Below are 20,441 nucleotides of genomic sequence, written 5' to 3'. Positions count from 1 at the left end.
CTCTGACTTTTTAGGATTTTATTAAGAGAAGATCAGTAGAATGGGAAGGGAAAAAAGGTGGAGAAGGTGGTCAAAAACTGGATCAGATGAGAAGTTGGAGAGTGCAGACGTGCAGAGAATCGGAGGGGCGGACAGCAATGTAAGGCTGGGGTGGGGAGGAGTGGGAGAGTCCTGGGATGGCTGTGACCAGCATTAGCTCAGCTGTGATGGAAGCTGGTTGCAGTGGAGACGTGATGCTCCCCACAAGTGGCCTTTATCTGCAGGGAGCAGCAGCAATCATTATTCTGTCTCTAAACTCAATTGTTTACACCCAGTTGTGTTTCCTGGAGAAGCGATGATCTGTTGTCTCTGCTCAGAAGGTTGGGAGATCCAGAGGCACATGCAGGGAACTTTGTAGAACAGCACGTCCTCAAGGGGAAACAGAATGAAGAAATCCCCAAACTGATGCCCAAAGCTGGAACTTCAGCAACTGTAGCTGTTCAGCTGATGAAAATGGGGCAGTGATACTGCAATAGCTCCACCAGGAGACAAAGCAGATACCCAAGGGCTGCTTAAGCCAGAGAGAAGAGACATGGCCCAAGCCCACAGCTGCAGGCTGAAGCCAGACAAATGGAAACAAAAAATAGGCGTTATTTTTTTTTTAAGAATGATGTTGATTAGCTGCTGGAACAAATTACAGGGGAAAGTGAAAGTCTTTCCATATGGTAGTGTTTTCCAATCAAGATAAGATGCCTTTCCACAAGCTGGGCTTCAGCCAAGCACACGTGCCTGGGTTCAGCAGAGCACAGATGGGGTGAAATGCAGTCATCTCTGCTCAGTATGAAGAGCACAGGGACTTTGTGGTTCCCCCTGGCCTTTAGGAATTGAAACCTGTGCTCCTGGTGTGTAATTGTAAACCCCTCCTGGAGGGCTGTGGTGGTTTCCTCCTGAAAAGCAGCTGGACAGGGGCAGCCAGAGGATTGCTCTGCCATATCTTGTCTGATGGGGTTTTTGTGCCCTGTCCTGCCAGCCAAGCTGGAGTGCTGGTGTGTGAGAGACTGATGCAAACCTCTTTTAGGTCTCCCTGCATTTTTCATCTCAGGTTGACCCGAGGCTGCTGGACACCTGGTTTAAGGTAGGTGACCCCCAGGCAGCATCACTTGGTCACCCTGAGCTAATGAAGAGTGAGCTCTGTGCTGGCCTTAGGGACATTTTTGCTCCTGCCCCAGCCTGCAGTGTGACTGGGGCAAATTGTTTCCCTTCTGTCCTCTTGTTCTCTTTTTCAGCCTTTCCTGCCCTTTCAGCTTGATCCAGAGCTTCTGTGGGGGATCTGGCTGGCTGGGATTGCACACTAAATAGGTGTGCAGTTATTTTTTTGATAGTAAATTGCTCACTGCAGGTGTGAAATATTCTCTTGGTTTTGGAGTTCTGGCTATTAAGAAGTTGGTGTTATTCTTGAATCCTTGTAACCTTGAGTCCATTTTGAAGGGACCAGGATGCCTTTTCATTACAGCCCAAAATGTAAAAGCACTTTCAGTTTTAAAAGTTAGCTAACTTTTTTTAAGTTTGGGTACTACTAGCAGCCTAGGAGAGCAGTGTGGGTTCAGCTCTTGTTGTTTTTCTGCTGGTCAAACACAAACCATTGATGTACACTTGGGCAGCACTGCAGAATTGCCAGCAAATACTTTGCTTTTGGTCCTAATGCAGTTGAAACACATCTGGACTGGGCTGGAAACAAGGAAGAGAATTAAGGAATACACAAAATAATCTGAATTTAGGCTCATGTTGCTGCTTCTGTGAAAAGAAAACTTGCTAGTAGGGACAGACATAAAAGCCAAAGGGTGAGATCTGCTCCATATTAATGGAGATGGAAAGGAAGAGGAGAAACAGGACTGACTGGTTTGTTCTGGAGATGGAAAGTTACCATCCTGGGAGTTACTGGGAGGATGCAGCATGGACTTCTCTGCCAAAGACAGAATTCCTTCCTTTGCAGGATGAAAATCTGGTGATGTGTTTCTGATAGAACATTTGAAGCAGGAGATCAAGAATTATTAAATCAGGTGTTCACCTTGAACAGGGGAGCCTGAGGGACTGAATCTGACAAGACTACAGGAGCTTTGTGCTTCCTCACTGAAAGGGGTTGGTTTGGCTCTCTGCATCTATCAGAGGGTGTGAAAGGGAGAAGAAATGTTCCTTGTCTCTTCCAGTCACTCATGATACCCTTAAAAACGCAGTGTATTGTGCTTTGCCCAGCTGCTCCCCTGGAGGCTACCCAAGAGGATCCTGTTTGTGTGCCAGGATGTGCCCTGGGATGCTGCCTTGTGCCTTGTCCATTGCCCTTCCCTGAAGAGCCCTGGGGATGATCCTGGTGGAGGCAAGGGGGGTGAACAACCAAGGGGGTACTCAGGTTTTCCTGTGATTCCCTTGAGAAATCCAAGTGAAGCAGTGAAGGTCAGCATCTTCCCCCCAGAAGGAGGTGGTGGAAGAGGAGAAGAGAGCAGCAGGCACCTTCTGGTAGGTGAAGAAGTGAAGGCATTAATTGTCCCTAAGGCAATGCTCATGCTCCATCTGGAAAATGCACTGGACTGTCAAAATCATCTCTCTCTGCTGTGTCCTGGCACAGTCCAGGCTCTATTGGCAAGCTTGGGGAGGAACATGAATGAAAACAAGTGTTTGGCTGGTTGCTGTGGTGCCACAGACTTGAAGAAACAAACAGAAAGAGCCCAGCCCTTCCCTGACTGGCAAGAGGAATCTGCTGCCACAAGTTGGTGCTGGAGGAAAAGAGGAGAGGGGGGAAAAGAGAGCAGTGATGGAGTGAAGGTTAAAACACTGAGCAAGAGATTTGTCAAGGAATGAAAGGGAATAATTTATTTATTTTCAAGTAAGTTTCTAGGTCATGTTTCTGTGTGCATCCTGGGCAGCTTCTAACACTATGGGTTTATTCAAAGTTAAGATTTGTTAAGATTCTTAAGAAAGGGCTGTTGACCCTAGGCAACAACTGGTCCAAATCTGTCTGTGTGTCAATCTTAGGAAACTTTATTTTATCCCAAGCTGTGCCCATATATAAGATTGCCTTCCCTTTTTACCATTGATTTCATGTTTTAAATCATTGAATCACAGAATGCTTTGGGTTGGAAGGGACCTTAACGATTTCCTAGTGCCAACCTCCCTGCATAGGCAGGGACAGCTCCCACTAGACCAGGTTGCTCAAATCCCTCTGGAGGAAGTCAGTGTGCACGTTCCATGATTCATTCCCACGAGGAAGCATGATTTCAGGACCCCATATGGTCACAGAGGCAGAAGAGGGGACAGAGAGATATTTTTACAGCAAGTAGAAAGCAATTTCAGTGTACAAATTTGGCCTGGCATAGAAGATTTAGGGGAACGTGCAGAACAGTTCTCAATTTTTTAATTAAAGAAAAATATTTTCATGACTGCTTCCTCTTGGCCCCTGATTAGGCTTTGGGAACACCATGGATGGGGGGCTGCTCTGAGAGCAATCCAGCCCAGGCTTTGAACTCAGCCTGGTACCTGTGTGCTCCCTGGTGTTCATCAGAGTCCAGTTATTGAGGGCAGCAGAAATAGCATCTTGCTTCCTGGTTTCAGAGGAGGTGTTAAGTAGGACATAGTTAAATTTGGGATTATTAGTAAGAGAAAAAAGGTAGCTATTTCTTTTGAAAGGCTTTGATTTGATAAAAGATCTTGGGACAGAGAACTGCCAAGAGTTGCCCTTTGTAGAGGGCTAGAAGATGAGGCGTTTGCAGTGAGAAAACTGCCCCTGATGCAATAAATTATTTGGCAGAAGTGGATGTTCAGGAGCATTACAAGTTTCTGTACCTGCAGCCCTGACTGGCACCCAGTCCTGTAGCATTTCAGCCCAAGAAGTATCTTGCTGATGCCAGCAATCTGTTAAGGGCTGTGTCATGCCCTGGTCTACAGGAATGTGGGGATCACTGTGTGATAGCACAGGTGGAAGAGTTCTACTTGGTGGCACCTGCTTAAGGGTTTATCAGGGTTTTCTCTGAGACAGAGACATAGAGACAGCAAGTTTCACATGTGTGATGATTTAAGTGGAGCCCAGACCCTCCTTAGAACAATGTCCTCCTTGTAGGCGAAAGGAAGTCTGTGACTGAGAGGCAAAGCCCTGCAATGAGCTCTCTGCGTAATTAAAAAGCTGCAGTGAGATGAAACATGAGATGGAGAGGAGAGATAGAGATAGAGAGGCTCTGAGGAACAGAAGCACTTTCAAGTGTTTTGCTGCAGAGACAACTGGAGAATTTGCCAAGGGCCTGACTGTCTCCTTGCACTGTCCTTTGCCAGGTGACTTGTGCTGTGGACACCATGGCTGACCCAGAAACCTCCAAATGCTGACCCAGGTGTGAGGGCTGAGCTGAGCTCAGGCATAAGGCAGCAGAGAGCCCTCAGGCTGCAGAGCTTTAAGTCAGAGCTAATATCTGTGTCTCGTTGGGCAGATGCAGGGCTGGGATTTTCTTTTTTCTGGTGGGCTGGCTACAACCTGCTTTGCCCTGGGCTAGGTGGTGATCCCTTGCAACCAGTGATGCTATGAAGGTGGCGAGAGGCCAAGAGCTGTCATTGGAAACCAGCTGAGAATTAATACACAGTGTGTGATGAAGGTGCTTTTTAACTGCATTTGTGTCCTGTCGCAGTGGCTGTGGCTCTTGTGTCACATTTGGTGTTCTCAGAACACTTATTAGCCTTACAGATCCCTTGATTATTGCTTTCTCTTTTATAATTAAGCCATGAAACTCAGCATGGTGCAGCTCATGCAGTATTAATTCCCTCCTGGCCTATTCTGCCTGTGCCCTAGGATAAGGCTCAACACTGGCAGCTGGATTGCTCTCTGCACAGTTGCTGTTCTGAAATTTTTTAATCTGATTATAAAAATCGCATTCTGTGTGCAAATGGGCAACGCAGGGCTCACCACTGCCACGAGGAGCAGCAAGAATTCCTTGGCAGCCAAGATCTTCCCCTGCAGTGCTGTGGGATGGGGCTTTCTCCCAGGTGCTGGCTGGTGCTCCCTGGGTCGGTGTCATGGGCTCTGCTTTGGTGCTAATGCAGCCCCTGTGGTGCTCAGAACACACCTGGGTAAATGTGAGTCTGACAAGAGAGTTCTGGTCCACTCCCTTTTGTCCTGACTTCTCTTTGTATGAGATTTAAACTGAATCCAGAATTTCTTGTAAGGCTGCAGCTCCAGGTCAAAAAACATCTGAACCCCTGTGTGGTTTATTAATTTACGTATTTGTTTATTTATTTTTACTTTCCTTCTCCAGGAAATTATTTGTAAGAGCAACTGTGCTGAAAGAATGGGAGCTGAGAGATACAGGGAGGGAAATCACTGGAATGACCCAGTACCAGTGCCCCAGCCACTGCTGGATCAAAGGTAACAGGTTGAATGCAGAACTATGAAGGTTGTGCTGGGTGTTGGACCACTTGACATCTCTGGGTGGGTCCAGGCATTTTGGGGGCTGGAGATGCACCAGTGGGATCCAGTAGCTCTGCTGTCTGTATCAGAAATTCCTACCAAAATTCAGATGTGGGGATAGAGTGTTGGGGTGCCAACTATTGAAGAACACATGTGCCACTGCCCCCCATCTACTCTGGGCATGAGAAAAACACCCTGGAAAGCTTCAGGAGCCAGGGCATGGGATGTCTCTGTGTACAGCTGAGGGGCTCTGCTCTTCAGGGACCCCAGATGCTGTGATTCTCCATGTGTTCTGCTCCATGTGAGTTACACACACATGTGATGCTCAGGTTATTGGTTACCATTAACAAAACTGTTTCTCCAGAGACCCAAATGCTGATCATCTCAACATTTTTGTTTAAAAAAACAGTGTCAAAACCTATATGCAGGATGTAAAGCTGTAGTGCAGACACTCTTTGAGCGCAGACGTTTCCATGGAGATGGATCTTTGATCTTCCTGTAATAAACAAAGGGTGGAGAAGATGCTCCCAAAGTAGGGAGGGGGCAAGGCTGATCCCTCTGGGGCAGAAGTTCTCAACAGGAATTATTTTTTCCCCTCTGTGGTGCCATGTCTGTGGTAACTGAGAGGTTGAGCTGTCTGCCCCCCAGCTCTGCAGCACACATGGGGGGTGTTCCTGCAACCCAGGCAGGATGCTACACCTTGGAGTAGGCTTATTTCATGCTGTTGGAAAGTCAGACCCCTGTACAGCAAAACAGGGATTTGGAGAGCAGTGGCACAGAGTTTAACACCAGGCTCATTTTCTTGACTGTGGTGAAGCAAGCTGAGGAATAAGAACAGCCAGGGAAGGAGCTGCATTTAGGGAAAGAAAAAAAAAAAAAACCAGTGTGCAAACCAGAAGTGTTTAATATAATCACAAAAGGCAACAGCCAAGGTGGCTTTATCCATGTGGCTGAGCTTTGACTGCACTGGCAACCTGTGGTGTTTGAGATTTGGGCTGGATCAGGGCTGTTCCTCCTGGCACTGGGAACTGAGGTTTCTGTGGATGGACACAAAAAAGAATTCATTAGGAGAGGGCATATTTCAGTAGTCACTGAGAACTGCTGCTTGGAGAAATTGTGGTCACACGAGCTCTGGTAGAATGTTGCAAGCCAAGGTGCACTGGGGATGATCCCCTGTGTATGGGGGTTTGGATCTGCCCACACAGCCCCTGCTGTGCTGAGCTGGACCTGCCTGGCTGAGCATCTCTCACTCCATTTGGTAGCTGGGTGATGGCTTTTCCTGGTCACTTCTGATCTGTTCACAGGATGTTGGCAGATCCATCCCTTTGTCTCCACTACCAGCACAGCTTCAAACAGGTTTTTCTGCAGGGTGTTAGGGTACTGAGGGCAAGTGAGACATTGGGTACAGCCTCTTGCAATACTTATTTTCCTCTTTTTTTTTTTTTCTTAAAAAAAAAATAATCCTGTGTTGAACTGGGCTGCTTATTAGGATTTCTACATTAAAGGTTTGTAATATTCCATCCAGGTAAAGTGGTGTTTAGGTACCTATTCTGCCTTCCTCCCACCCAGTCCCACCACTGCTAAACTGGGGCAGGTGACCCCTTTGTGTCTTGCTGGATCCCAGACTCCTTAACAATTCAACCACCATTTTAAGTAATTTTAAAGTTCTAGTTTAAATGCTTTTTTATAAGGATATGTGTTGTCTGCAGCTCTGAAAAAAAAATTATAATCTCTTCCAGATATTGCAGAAACCTTCAGAGTTGACCATAGCCAACAAGTTCACTTTAGAAGCCGACAGGTGGGTTTCCTGTTGATTTTGTTGTTATTTCAAATTACCCTTGCTGAAAATACTGTCATGTTACTCCCTGTTTATCAGAAACAGATCACTTAGCCAAGAAAGCAATGTTGTGGTTTTCTTATCCACTAGTCCACGGGGAAGAAAATAGACTGAAAGAGTGTGCAATATTAAAGATATTTTGAGTCCAACTCACTTCAGCTGCTTTCAGTGGAGGCTTTAGCCTTGTTTTCATGGGGCTCTTTGTCAGAATTCAAAGCATAAAGTACTCTGAGAGGTCATAGTTAGGGTTAGTAGAAAATAATGAAAACAGCATTTTTATCCTCAATTACATGGACAAGCTGGGATTGCTGTGCAGCCACAGCTGTTTATCTCCTGGCTGTGACAAGCCTGTATGGATGTTGTCACTTAGCAACCATTGCCATTTCTGTTTTAACTGCAGCTTTTTTGTTCCTGGCACATAATGAGAATGTGTAATCACAAGATCAGTCCCATCAAGGCTCTTTGTTTATCAGAGCAATGGGCTCCAGGACTCACCTGTACCCCTGCCCAGCCTACAGAATTCCAGTGGAATTTAATGTGTAATGGTTAACAGAAGTTAATAGGGGTTTATTTGGAAGGTGACTTGGCTGGGCCATGTTGTGTTTCAAGATGGACAGCCTGGGTTCACCATCTGCCAGACCTGGCTCTGCAGCATCTTTGTGCTGGTCACAGCCCAGTCCAGAAACTGGGTCAAGGCCAAAGCTTTCAGTGTGTTGGTAAAGGAACAACCAAGGTAAGCCCTGATGTCCCTCTGCACCACAGAGCAAGCTCCCTGCTCCCTTCTACTTCAAACAATGTGGTGGAAACTGGAAATAAGAGGAGAAGGGGATAATGAAATGGAAAAACAGATGATGTGAAAGTGTAGCTGTGTCTCAAGGGTAATTCCCACCTACCCTGAACTGAAAAGAAGAAAGGGCAGTACTGCTGATGTTCAAGCCCTGGTGCTCTACAGGAGCCTTTTAAGGTCATGGTTTTACTTTACACCTTAACTGGTCTAACTGGGCAATATCCCTCAGAGGAAAAACCCTGATTTGGGAGGGTTTATTCCGGAGGCAGCCATGGAAAGGCATTTCTGCAGCCCTGCTGGATGGTTACTGTAAATAAACCCATTAAGCTGCTCTGTTCTCAGCAGAGATTTGGTATTGATCTTGCAGGCAGAAATACTTTTTTCTTTAGTTTCATTTTGAAAATGTACATAGCCTTAACAGCTGTGTAATTGCACCTCTAGTATTGCAGGGACTGCTCACCCCCCCTTCCACCTGGGTATGACTTAGGAGTGTGTCTATGAGGTGCCTTTGCAGAGCCCCAGCTTCTTTCATTACAGCTGTACAGCTTTGTTCCACCTTCTTCAGGCAGCCACTCTGCTGCTCTGGAGGAAAGCCCTTCCCTTTTTCTGTGCCCTGGCTTGCAAGATTATAGGAAAGGTCTGCCCTGTCTGGAGGAGCATTTCTGATGCAGGCTGAGGTCTGGCCATGTTCAAGTGGGGTTTTATTTCTCGGGAGAGGACAAACCCCTCTGCTCTGAAGGGAAATGGCACAGACTGGAGAGATGCTGTTACTGACAAAATCTTGCCATTGTAAATTGTTGAGAACTACTGCATTGAATCTGCTTGATGAGTTTCCTCTAACACACAGTGGTTTTTAGGAGCTTTGATGAATATGTATTGAAAGATAGAGCAAACTTTATGAGACAGACAAAAGAAATTGCAAAGATCTGTATGAATGGATCTGTAATCACTGATCACATATATCTAAGCTAAAGCAACAGCCTAAGACATTTATGGCCCATTTTTTAAGTTGTGTAATTAGAGTAGTTATGCAAAGAATATTCTTAGGTTTTTAATGTCCAGAAACCTGGCAGACATTCTTTCAGCAGTTTTTATAAAGCTGTTGCTAGTGCAGGGTGGTCCCAAAGATGCTTTTTCTTCCTTGTGCTTGAGTCTGACAAATCCTTTCTTCAGAGCTTTGTTGAAATGTATTGAGAGCAACTCTGGGAATTTCCTATGTAAGTACAGTTCAGGCAACATGACTTACATAGCTCCTGTGCAGAGGAAGAGTTGAAATCTTCTTCTTTCACTGTATGAGCCATTGGAGACACAATTTTTTCTTACCTATGATGTTCTGTGTTTGATACAAATGGTGTTGCTACCACTTACTGTCCACAATCCACGTTAAAGCAAATAACAGTCCTGTGTCTTGGTGCTTTTTGTGTTAAATAAGGTCCATGTTTGGCCACAGCCTTGCCTGAGATCAGCTGCAGTGTGTGTGTATGTGTTAGAAAACCTCTCTGGGTGGTGCCTGCCTCCTGCAGGACCAGGACACAGCTACACCACTGATGATGGGAAAGCAGCAGTTCCCACAGAAACCCATCCCAATAGGGCAGCCCTGAGCCTGGGTCCATAACAGAAGGCCAGGCAGCCCAGCACCACCTCCTCTTGGCATTGTTACAGCATTGGGAAGTGGTAAATAGTGATGGTGCTTCATGAACTGACTGCTCAGTGTGCGGGGGGGGGTAACGAGTCTGCTTTTTGGGACTGTCTCCTTGAGAGTGAAACCCTTCCCCTAGGTGCACCACAGCCACAGCTCCTTAGGAAGCCATAGCACAGGGTGTAGATTCTTAGCCCAGCTGAAAGCTGTGTGGCTGGGATAAGGATCTTGTGGAGGAGGAAAAAAAAAAAAAAAAAAAAAAAATTGTGGTAGGTAAGCAGTGGGTTGGAAATGAGTTATGAGTGCAAGGCTAGCACTTGGGTTCTTAAGTGTGCAAAAGCAGCCCTTTCCCAGAATGACAGGGGATTTACATCAGTAGTTGTTGGTTTGTGCTAAATTTTCATCCTACAAGACCAACTGTCATAATATTCTGTGGAAAGAACCACAGGAATTTGCTTTTGCTTTTGTCTCCCATAATCTTTCTATTCCCTGGCATTTGTTTCTCATGTTGCTCAGATGTTCATGACTTTTCTTGTTTCTCCCAGTTATCAGGGGTAAGGTGTCAGTCCAAGAATCTCAGCATTACTAAAACTCTCTGCTAGAACTTGAGTGGCAGAGAAAAAAAATAAGGCAATGTAGTGAGCTCAGGAGAGAGAAGTATAAAATCAGCACTGAGTCACCTAATTACTGAAGGTGGAGACCTAATTTTAATGAAAGATGAAAGGAATCCTTATTTCCCCTTCTAAAGATAAGGTGCCCTCCCAGTTTGTTGTATGTTGGGTTTTTAGTGTACAAACATCCTGTGCATAGACAAAACTTTGGACGGTAATTAGGCAAGTGGTATAAATTTAATGTCACCATCACCCCAGCCAATATGAGAAATAAAAAAAAAGCTGTTAAAAATTAATAGGCCTGGGAGTCAAGAGACCTCAGTAATAAGCAGTGGAATTTCCCTTCTGTAACAAGTCACTTTTTCAATTTGCTGATATCTGAATAACTCCTTGGAGTCTCCTAAACTGCACAACCCTGAAATCCCAATTCTAGTGCTGAACCAGGAGATGCTGTCTCCTTTCCTGGCATTTATCTGACCCATTGCCAACACAGCATTCTTGTTTGGGACCTATAATACCTTAATCCTAATAGACAGCATTGTTAAAACTCCACAAACAATCCCCACTTCTTTAAAAGCAAATACCTCTCATTAACACTTTCATTTTCAGAGGAGAATGCAGGGGCAGGACAAGGCCTGATTTTAAGATCTTCTTAAAGTTGTGGACTCTGCTCAGGTAGAATTGTGTAGCAGGAGCAGAGCTTCTTTCTCTTACTCCCAGTTGCTGGTACAACACCCCAGGGCTGTGTTACACATAAAGCTGTGCACAGGGGGACAGGTAAGTGTGCTGACTTCATTAAAAGGCAGAGAGTAAATTTTCAGCCTCAGCAAGCAAAAAACTCAAACTCTCCACACTCCACACTACTGCAGGGATGAAGGAGGAGATTGAAGAAATTCTTCCACTGCATTAGATGCTACAGCCTCGGTTCCCCTAAAGGGGGGGTTGTGTTCCTGCCTCTACACAGCCTGCAGGAATGCCAGTAACACCTCGGTGCCAGAAAGGAATACAGCACGGTCTGACCTATTGATAAAGGTACTTTTATTTTTTTTTCCCTATGTTTCAGAAATCTTCTTAGCAAATGACGATTGGAATAAGTTGCAAACTACAATATTACTCATTATTTTTAAAATGGCATTTTTTTTTCTCAGAAAATGGTTGCCATTGACAATATAGCTGCTGCTTTATAATTGTTTATCAAAGCCAGGTGTAGATCTATTTCTATCATGAAAAAGCTGAAGTTGGCAGTAGCTCTTACTAGGTACAAGCTACCACAGCCCTTTCAGAACAGAAAATGGGAGCTCTCTCAGCAAAATAGACTTGCTCCTGGCTGCAATTAAAAATGAAGTCAGCTTTTTAGTGTCACTGTTGAGATCAAATGTTATCAATAGAAGAAAGTTTGTAATGTTAAGCATAATCAGATTCTGACTCCTTAAGTGCCACATTCTGCTCTGGACCTCAAAATGCAACAGGGAACTTGAGAACTGTTTTCAGAATGGAGATATGGACAAGGTTAAAAGAAGCATTCCTTAAAATCAGTCTTCATCTGTTTTAGCTACTCTGGCTTTAGAAGGATCATGCAACAATTTCTTTTTGGTCACTGTTTTTTTTTTTAACAGTATTTCCTCAAATAGGCATGGTCTGGTGCTTTCTTAAAAGACACAGGACTTATAAAAGGAACAAATGCATTTCTTAATGTGTTTACTTTGAAAAATAAATCACAGTTTATTGGAGATGAATTTTGTGTTAAAAAGTGTCATCAGTATTACAGCAAAGATTTTCTTGATGCATTTAACAGCTAACAAACCCATCCTTTTCTCCATTAAGGACAACATTTCTTTTTGCCCTCCCTCAAGGGAGATTTAATGACTGGTAGCAAAAACTTCTCCATCAGAAGAAAACTGCTTAAGCACTGTTGCCTCAGAGCAAAAGGTGTTTTCAGTAACAGTCTACTTCATTCTCCTCTATAGTCCCCACAGCAGCAAGGATGTCCTGGATGAGGGACAGAGGGCTTTTCACCACATAGTCACTACTGTTACTTAGCTCACTATTTAGCTCTTCAAAGTTGATTGTATCCAAAGCTAGCACCATGGTCTTTGGATCTTGAAAATCCACCCCATCTGTGGGGAAGTTCTGGGCCAGAGAACCCTGCTTTAGAGTGCTTTGTAACCAGGCAATGCTGGGTCTTGCAGGTGCATCTCCAGTCCTTTGTGAAGCCTCCAGGGTATGAAAGGGGTAGAGCCATGACCTGAAGCCAAGCAACAGGTGACATGCACTCTGCCCTACAGGTTTGTCACAGTCACACAAAGACCGAAACAAAAAGCTGAAGAGTTTTGCTCGGCAAAACGCCTGCACACACTCATCCTGATGGATGGTGCTGGGCTCTGAAATGTCAGCTTGGGGTTTTTTAAAAAAAAATTCAAAAAATGTTTTAACCAGTTTCAAACCACCGAGTCTGACTTCCCAGTCCAAATCGTGCTCCACAGTTTGGATCACTCTAGAGACAAACTTCTCTGCATCTTCCAGCGGACCTATGTAGCCTCTTCTCAGCCACTCGGTGAAGGTGCTGATCACAGCCCTCCTAGGAAAGCCCTCTGGGTCTGTTGACAAGATTTCTTCAAGCTTTGCTACAGTGTTCTGAATGTAAAAAGACCAGAGAGAAAGCACAGTGAAGAACGTGCAAGGAAACAAGAACAGCAAAAGCTTAAAAAGTCTAAGTTTCATTACTGGTTGTAAAATCTGCCTGCATGAGACCACAGATAATTTGTGATGTTCCAAGTAGCAGAGCAGTACACTGATGTGTAGTTCTGCTTGATTTTGTAGTGGGATACACAGAGTCTTCATACCTCTTTATTATGTTGATTCCCTGCAACAAAGTAATTACAGATGTCCAAGTGTCCCACAGCAGTCACAGCACTTGCTCTCACATAGCTTTCTGGATCCTCAAGAAGATTTTCTGTAAGCTTTGGCACCTCTGAAGACAGTAGAGACTTCCTGAACTCCTCCTTGTCTGTGAAGAAGATAGCAATCCAAGGAAGCAAGGATTTACTCTCTTAAAACACAAAGCTTTTTCCTATGCATCGTACATGGGCACCCACTGTCTGCAGGGACTGTCTGAGCTGAGCCACTGCAGGGACCAGGCAGCTGTGCTCACAAGAGCACAGGTGCTCTGTGTCAGGCACCCCATTTCAGAGCAGCTTGGTGACTTTCAGTCAAGCCCTACTAGACACTGCGTCTTGGAAAAATCCATTTACAGTTGTTCTAGCAGCAAGAAAAACTTTCTCTGGCCAAGCGAGGACACAGTTTCAGCTTCATCACCCTTAAAGCCTTTGTTTAAAGGAGGCAAAAATAGTCTTCTTTTCTTCTTGTCAAGGCATACAGCAAAGAAAAAGAATGCAACTGCAGCACTGAGAGGGGCTGCAGGGTAAACTGCTAATGCAGCTGTGTGTGCTGGGTACTTCCTTTGTGACCTGAGGACAACAACAGCTTACAACATCCCCCTGTCTGCCAAGACTGCTGAACTAAAATTGCCTTTGTGCTACATGCTGCAAAGACTGAGCTACCAGTAGATTGGAAAATCAGGACTTAATTCAAAGCATGCAAAGCAGCTCCAGGCTTTTAGCCTCCAAAATCCCAGCCTGCTGAGTGAAACTGAGCAGAGTCTACTGCAGAGTAAACTGCAAAAAGGGAAAGTACTATCTGCCATCAAGCACTGTCACCTGCCTTGACATACACATCTCAACTTAGATGGCTGTCTCAACACCCCTCAGTTTAAGTCAATAAAACTGCCATTAAGGAGGGGACAACAATATGACTTCAGCAGGAAAGTAGGAGAAGTTTCAACAGGATAAGTAGGATAATCTTTCTCAGATTTTCATCATGACCTGAGAGTCAAGATATTGACATTTCTTTTCTTAGTCCTCCAGTTATGAGACAGAGGGCACTTCACCAGCCTGACTGACTTCCATAACATTAAAATTCCTCCAATCTCAACTCCAATCTCTGTACCTACCTCTCAAGTGTTCAGTCAGGTGAGCAAGGAACTCCAGAGAAGAATCTCTTACTTCCCACCAAGGACTGCACAACCGCTTCTGCAGCACCAGAAACACAGCTGTAAAAGCCAAGTGAGAAGCTTGAATGGACATGAAAGGCAACAAGATTTACTCAAACAATCACTGTATCACCTCTGCATCATTTTATCTGATGCAATCCCTTTTGCTGCTGCTGTGTGCTTTTCCCAAAGTTCTCCAAAGCACCATTTGGGCAGCTAAACCTAAATTCAACATAATTGCAAACAAATGAATTCTAGATGCTTTGAGAAGGAAAGGTAGGCAAGAGCCTACCTTCTATAGACCACTACCTGCTGTTTGTCCCAACCTGAAGTGCTTCTTTACCTTTCAATACCTTCTCAGTTTGTTGACTGTTGGAGCATGACTGATTCTGCAAGCACAGCAACCACATGGATGTAGCTTGAAACGTTTTTGTTAGAACCTGAAGCAATATAAAGCAGATTTACTTCACTACAGGAGGCATTGTTGCCTTTCTGCTACATAAAATTTGGGTTTTGGGTCATTTGAACAAAGGGTTTTAGGGTCATTTGAACAAAACAAAGCAAAAAGACAAAATACCCCCTTGGTCCAAAAAATTCCATAGTTAAGGGCTGTGTCAGGTCGACTGTGTTGGTGCTACTCTTAGACATGATGGCTCCTATCTTTTCAGGAACACCCAATGTACTGCTCTGTATTCATTAGAATTTTAACTATTTTCTGCAGATCATGCAGACCCAGAACAAGTCTCTTGCAAACTGTAATACAAACTGTGCTAAGGAACAACTACTGTCAGGCAATGTCTCAAGACTACCTCCCACAGGGGCAAGCTAGTTGACTCAGATCTCTCCACAGTTCTATACTCACAGTAGAGATGGTGTTTGGACTCTCCAGATATGCCAGAAGGACATCAAATACACTTCCTGTGAGTGTCTCACATGCTGAAATATAAAAAAGAAAACTAAAAGACCAATACCAAGAGGGAGCGCAATTGAAACACAATTCAGCTGCTGAAATATAGAAAGATACAGGACTGTAAAACTGTTTTGGAGAAGAAAGCAAGTACGTTCCTCAGAGCAAAGGAGAAACATCCCATTTCTCACAACCACTAAAACATTTTGAATTACAGCACTACCTGCTGTAGCTCATCAACAGAAAGTAAGATTAGCCAAGACAGTAGGAAGAATTGGAAAAAATGAAGAGGTTTCAGAAATGGAAGTGGTAATTCCAAAAGATGAATGAAGGGAAATTAAAAATTCTGCAACTACACAATAGTCAAGTATTTCCAAAATTTGAAAAACAACTGAAGTGCAAAGATTAACTCACCTTTTATCTCCGAGAGTTTTCCTAGGACATCAAGAGCTGATCTCTGTACTCTGGAGGAATTGATCAAGATTCGGCTTATCGTGCTTCCCAGAGGAGAAGCTGGAGTCAGGAAGCCATTACAAAATTGTAATATTGTCATGACAGAGTGCAGCAAAGATGTGTAAGGTAAATACATTTCCAAATGAATCTGATGGGAAGGGAAAAAGAAATTAAGTTTCCAGCAAAAGACTCGGATATGCATGCAGAACAGAAGGGTTTGGTCAGGAGGCAGCAAAAATTGAAGTTTCTAATGTACTCTTAAGGTACTACAATGCTAAGAATGACAAACTATCTTCCTGTCTCCCAAGAACTATTGCACACATGGAAGAAGTTTCTTCTCACTGCTTGGGAAAGCAAACCAATTTATTTTTTTTTTTACTGGATCGATAATTCCAGTAGAAATAAAGTATGGCAACAAAACTTGTGAAGATGAATTTAAAACTAAGGGCAGTCACTCTGTAGAAGCTTCAATATCCCTCTGTCTTCCTACTTGGGAGTCTACTGTGCAAGATCTCTTTAATGTCTGGAAACCCTCCTGCTCCTGTCCTCTCCATGTTCTTTTAAGCTCCACTGCAAAAATTTGCAATGGATCAACACTGTCTTGAAACTAATTCAATCCTCGGGGTTTTTTCATTCTCTGAATGTTACCTGAAACAGCAGATTCTCCAGATGAGAGAGGGTCTGGCACAGGAGACTAACACAAGATGACTTGGAAGACAGAAGACTTTCAACAGTGGTGGGATCACTAACAGATTCATCCAGCAAACCTAGGAGACCGAAGGAGGGAAGAGCTTGGGTTTAATGAATACAAAGGACTATGATTTTTAAAGTTAATCAAGATATTCAGGTGATACAGCATGAATATCCCTTCTAATGCAATTGTCAGCAGGACACTGCACTTCATGACAAGCACAGCTAATGTCCTTGACTTCTTCTACTCTTCCTCCTTCAGCTTTGTCTGCACCAGACCTGAAAGCACTGCCAAGCAGACTGGCCTCTAACTTTTCAATCACAACTGTACCTGTGTATTCCAGAGGCTGGGAGGCTGCTCTCAAAATACAGTCCATTGGCTGAAGTACAACAGTCAGTGCCTTAATCTTCACATCTTGTGGGCTTCAAGAGGAAACAGCAGTTACCAAAACAACAACACTTCCATTCCTTCCCAAACATCTGCCCCCAGATGCTAAGCAGAATGATGGTTTTTTTGTGCAGGCTTTTAAACAAGACAGCAAGGACAGAGCAATGAAAGTACTACCACAGTTCAAGCCTTCTTCCAAGCTTCCCTGGACAAACAAAGGAGAAATGGCTCTGGAATTATTAAACTGATGCTTCAAGTTATGCAAACAGAGAGTTTTCTTATGTGATGTTTTCTTATCTGATGTTTTCTAGCTACTGGCATGGTTCTTGCCATCCAGTCTTACATATTTAGGAGCACAGTGAAACGTACAGTGAGGAAAAAAACACTTCTTGGATAGACTCCTGAGATATTAGTACAGGAGCATTTGAAAAGTGCAAAAATTTCATTGCATTAAGTCCTACCTTCTGCAGCACTTCAGAACTGCCACTGCCAAAGGACCTGCTTGTACTGGGGTTAAGTGTTCTAGGACAGATGACACTAATCCCTGAAAATTTCCTTCAGCATCATAAAACACAGGGGACCTAAGAAGAAAGAAGTGTAAGTAATATATCTTATTAGACAGTGAAAAACATCTCAGCAGGTCTGAGGTCTCAGAAGGCCTTTACCGTGCCATGTTAGACAAAAGATCCACCAGCATAGGCTGTGCTTCAGGGGTCTCTTCCATCAACAAGGATTCTATTTGTTTTGCCATGCCTAGCCAGAGCACCTCAGGCCACCCAGTATTATGTCTCTCAAACAAAGCAGTTAGCAGTTTCAATGACTGCTTGATGCGGGAGGCAGAGCTGGATTGCAGAGAATCTTCTATGTGCTTTATAATCATCTGAGCACACTCTGGCCAGTCCAAGTCCTTTGTGCTGAAAGGACTGGGAGTTGCAGTCTCTATGGAGAAGATGAGCATGTTCACCAGAAGCTGATGGGCAGCTGAAGCCACAAACAGGCTGGGATCTTCTTGCAGAGTGAAGATCACATCTATGCCTCCTGTGTGAAAACAAAAAAAAAAAGTCACTGGAGGAAAAAACCAACATTCTTCCTATTGTAAGGTGGAGCCTTGCTGCACTCCCACCATATATTATTCTAATTCAATTAATGCACAGCTTTAAATGGTGTTGGTGGGGATTTTTATAATTTATTTTGTGGTCTCTATGGCATTTCAAAGTCAGCCAGGCCTTAACAACAAAAAGAAAGCAAACAAATGAAGAAAATAAAATTGATTTTGGATCTTCATGTATTTTAATTCAGGAGCAGAAGAGGACTTCAATGTAACTTTAGTAATATTAGGAGAGTTGACAGCACACTCACTGTGTGTTAATGGAAGAAGCCTGTACTATCTCTTGATATAATCAGGGAAAATATGAAAGGCAGCAACAGGATTAGTTTTCCATCACATGGACAGCAGCACATGCTGAATGTTAACACCAATCCAGTCTTTTAGGCCACTTTGTACGTGGGATCTGAAGTTAACAACAGAATTTACATACCTGTGTAGCAACAATGAAACTGCAAAAGCATGCAAGTATTAAGAGATAAATGAGCCCACTAGGTTTTCTGCACTAAAATCATACTGAAACGTACTTTTTAGTAAGAGTTACAAATAAGAACAGAGAAGGCTTTTAATTAGCTGTTTTATCATATGTTCTGTAAGATTTTCCTCATTCCCCTCTAAGAAGGGCACCATCTTTAGTGTTTGGGAATAATAATAATAAAAAATAATGAAATGCATAGCTAATATAATAGAAAACCCCACCAACTTTCAATGACTTCAGTGTTTCTTGACAAACGGCTTATTTTTATCTTAAATAACTGAAACCTCCTGTCTCTCATTTGACATCTGAGCAACAGACCACACTGGAAGAGCCCCTGAGGAATTCTGTGTCCTGGGAGTACTCACCAGTGCTGCAGAGGAAGTGGAGGGCAGGCTGATGACAAACCATGTGGTGCACACCCTTCACCCACCCACTTCTCACAGTCGCATCCCCCCAGGCTGTGCTGTTTGGAAGCCCCTCCTGGCCAAAGAGCCTGTCCAACAGCTTCTCCTGCTGAGGCCAGAGAACACACAGTGAACAGTAAGAAAAAGGGGTGTTGAGGAATAGGGGCTGCTATGACATCCAAGTCAAGAGTATCAATACTGTATTGAACACTTCTCTTGCTAGAAGTACCACTAAAAAAGAAAATTTTTTAGAATCCCGTGCTTAAACTCAGCACCCATCTCTTTCACAGACTAAGCAATAGAGGTGTTCAAACCCAAACTGCTTGGTTTTGAGATGCTAGGGACAACTTATGTATATGTTAGTTCCATTATACACAGTTGTATGCATCCTTCCCCCAAAGCCTTTTGGGTTTTATACTATAAATGCATTTTTTTGTAGAAAGCAAGTCTTTAAAAAGCTCCCTCATTTTTTCAGGGAATCAGAGGTTTCCTGTCAACCTATGATGGAGGAGAAGCTGCAAATATTAGCACAGTTCAAATCTACAGGATCTGCCCAGGAATACAATATTTTGCAGTGATTATTCTGAGTGTTATCTCTTATGCTTTTTTGAGCTCAAGATCAGAAGCACTACAGGTATCCTCCACATAGAAGGAGAAAACAAAGCAGCAGGTACCTGGGCAGCCAACTCACCAGCAAGAGTTGGAACTGATTTTCAGAACCAGCAAGTATCCCAGCTAATCGCAGAGTAAAGGAGAGGATTCTTGGACTGGGCTCTGGAAGTGCCAGCACAGAGGTCAGGAATTCTGTCAGGCAGGGGTTGTCCTGCAGCAGCTTCAGAGAAAGATCTGGTGATCAAATGAGGCCAGAACACAGAGGGTCACTGCCAGGACTTCTGTACAAATGGCCATATAATTCACTGACTAAAAAACTAGCCCAGAGAGTTGTGGTGACTGGAGCTAAATCCAGTCGGTGGCCAATCCCTCGCAACTCTCAGGAACAAACCTGAGTCCACCTGATGCCCAAGGCCACGCACAGGCATCGTGCGAGGTGTCACCGAGGGAACAGCCCCTCGGAGAGAGGCTTCCCCTGGGGTCTGGGTTGGGTTAGGGTTAGGGGTGGCACTCACCGTTCATCGCCGGGAACTGGAAGCAATCCAGCAGCTTTTCCAGGCAGGTGTCGTCGGAACCGGAGAGCCGCGGATCCAGGAGGGTGGCGAAAACCCTCGGTAGCAGGCGGCAGCACTCGCGGGACATGGCGAGGCGGTGGCTGACCTGCTCCATGTCCCCTAACCTGGAGATGTACATGGCGGCAGGGAAGGGGGAGTCCAAGGGATGCCCACCGGCCTTGGGACCCTTCGAGATCCCGCCGGAACCCCGCGGTGCGAGTGTCGCAAAGCGAGTGTCGCAAAGGCGAGGTAATGAAGCAACGCGGCAGGATGTCCGCCCGCGGGATGCTGCGGGGCAGCGCGGTGCGGGGAGGGTCGGGGCAGCTCCCGGGGGGTGTGTGTGTGCTCCGCCTGGGGTTGTCCCCGCGGCCCAGCGAAGGAGCTGCTGGAGGGGTAGGTGGCTCTGCCAGGGGCTCTTCGCAGCCCTCCGGGGGTGTCCTGCCTGCCGGGGCCGCTTGGTGGCACCGTCGCCCCGCAGCCGATGTTGGAGCCGCTGCTGCCCCGCC

General features: G+C 44.7%; 1 protein-coding gene across 3 annotated transcripts; it reads right to left on the bottom strand.

Annotated features, from left to right (window-relative positions):
• Positions 1-11,317: 11,317 nt before the first annotated feature.
• Positions 11,318-20,432, bottom strand: BRAT1 (BRCA1 associated ATM activator 1). Of its 3 annotated transcripts, none has more exons than XM_071761484.1 (13): positions 19,897-20,432; positions 19,461-19,615; positions 18,731-18,878; positions 17,448-17,820; positions 17,244-17,363; positions 16,726-16,817; positions 16,353-16,471; positions 15,666-15,852; positions 15,207-15,280; positions 14,688-14,784; positions 14,306-14,404; positions 13,140-13,303; positions 11,318-12,930 (listed from the first exon to the last, which is right to left on the bottom strand). In XM_071761484.1, the coding sequence occupies exons 1-13, from the start codon at positions 20,072-20,074 to the stop codon at positions 12,232-12,234; spliced, it is 2,505 nt and encodes an 834-aa protein (XP_071617585.1). In that variant the 5' UTR covers positions 20,075-20,432; the 3' UTR covers positions 11,318-12,231. The 3 variants fall into 3 exon arrangements, with proteins under 3 accessions (XP_071617585.1, XP_071617586.1, XP_071617587.1); XM_071761485.1 differs by having other exon boundaries at positions 18,731-18,875; positions 19,897-20,137; XM_071761486.1 differs by lacking the exon at positions 17,244-17,363 and having other exon boundaries at positions 19,897-20,137.
• Positions 20,433-20,441: the final 9 nt, after the last annotated feature.

The sequence above is a fragment of the Heliangelus exortis genome, chromosome 17, assembly GCF_036169615.1.
Source record: "Heliangelus exortis chromosome 17, bHelExo1.hap1, whole genome shotgun sequence".
Taxonomy (NCBI): domain Eukaryota; kingdom Metazoa; phylum Chordata; class Aves; order Apodiformes; family Trochilidae; genus Heliangelus; species Heliangelus exortis.
This window is presented reverse-complemented; position numbering and strand designations above follow the sequence as displayed.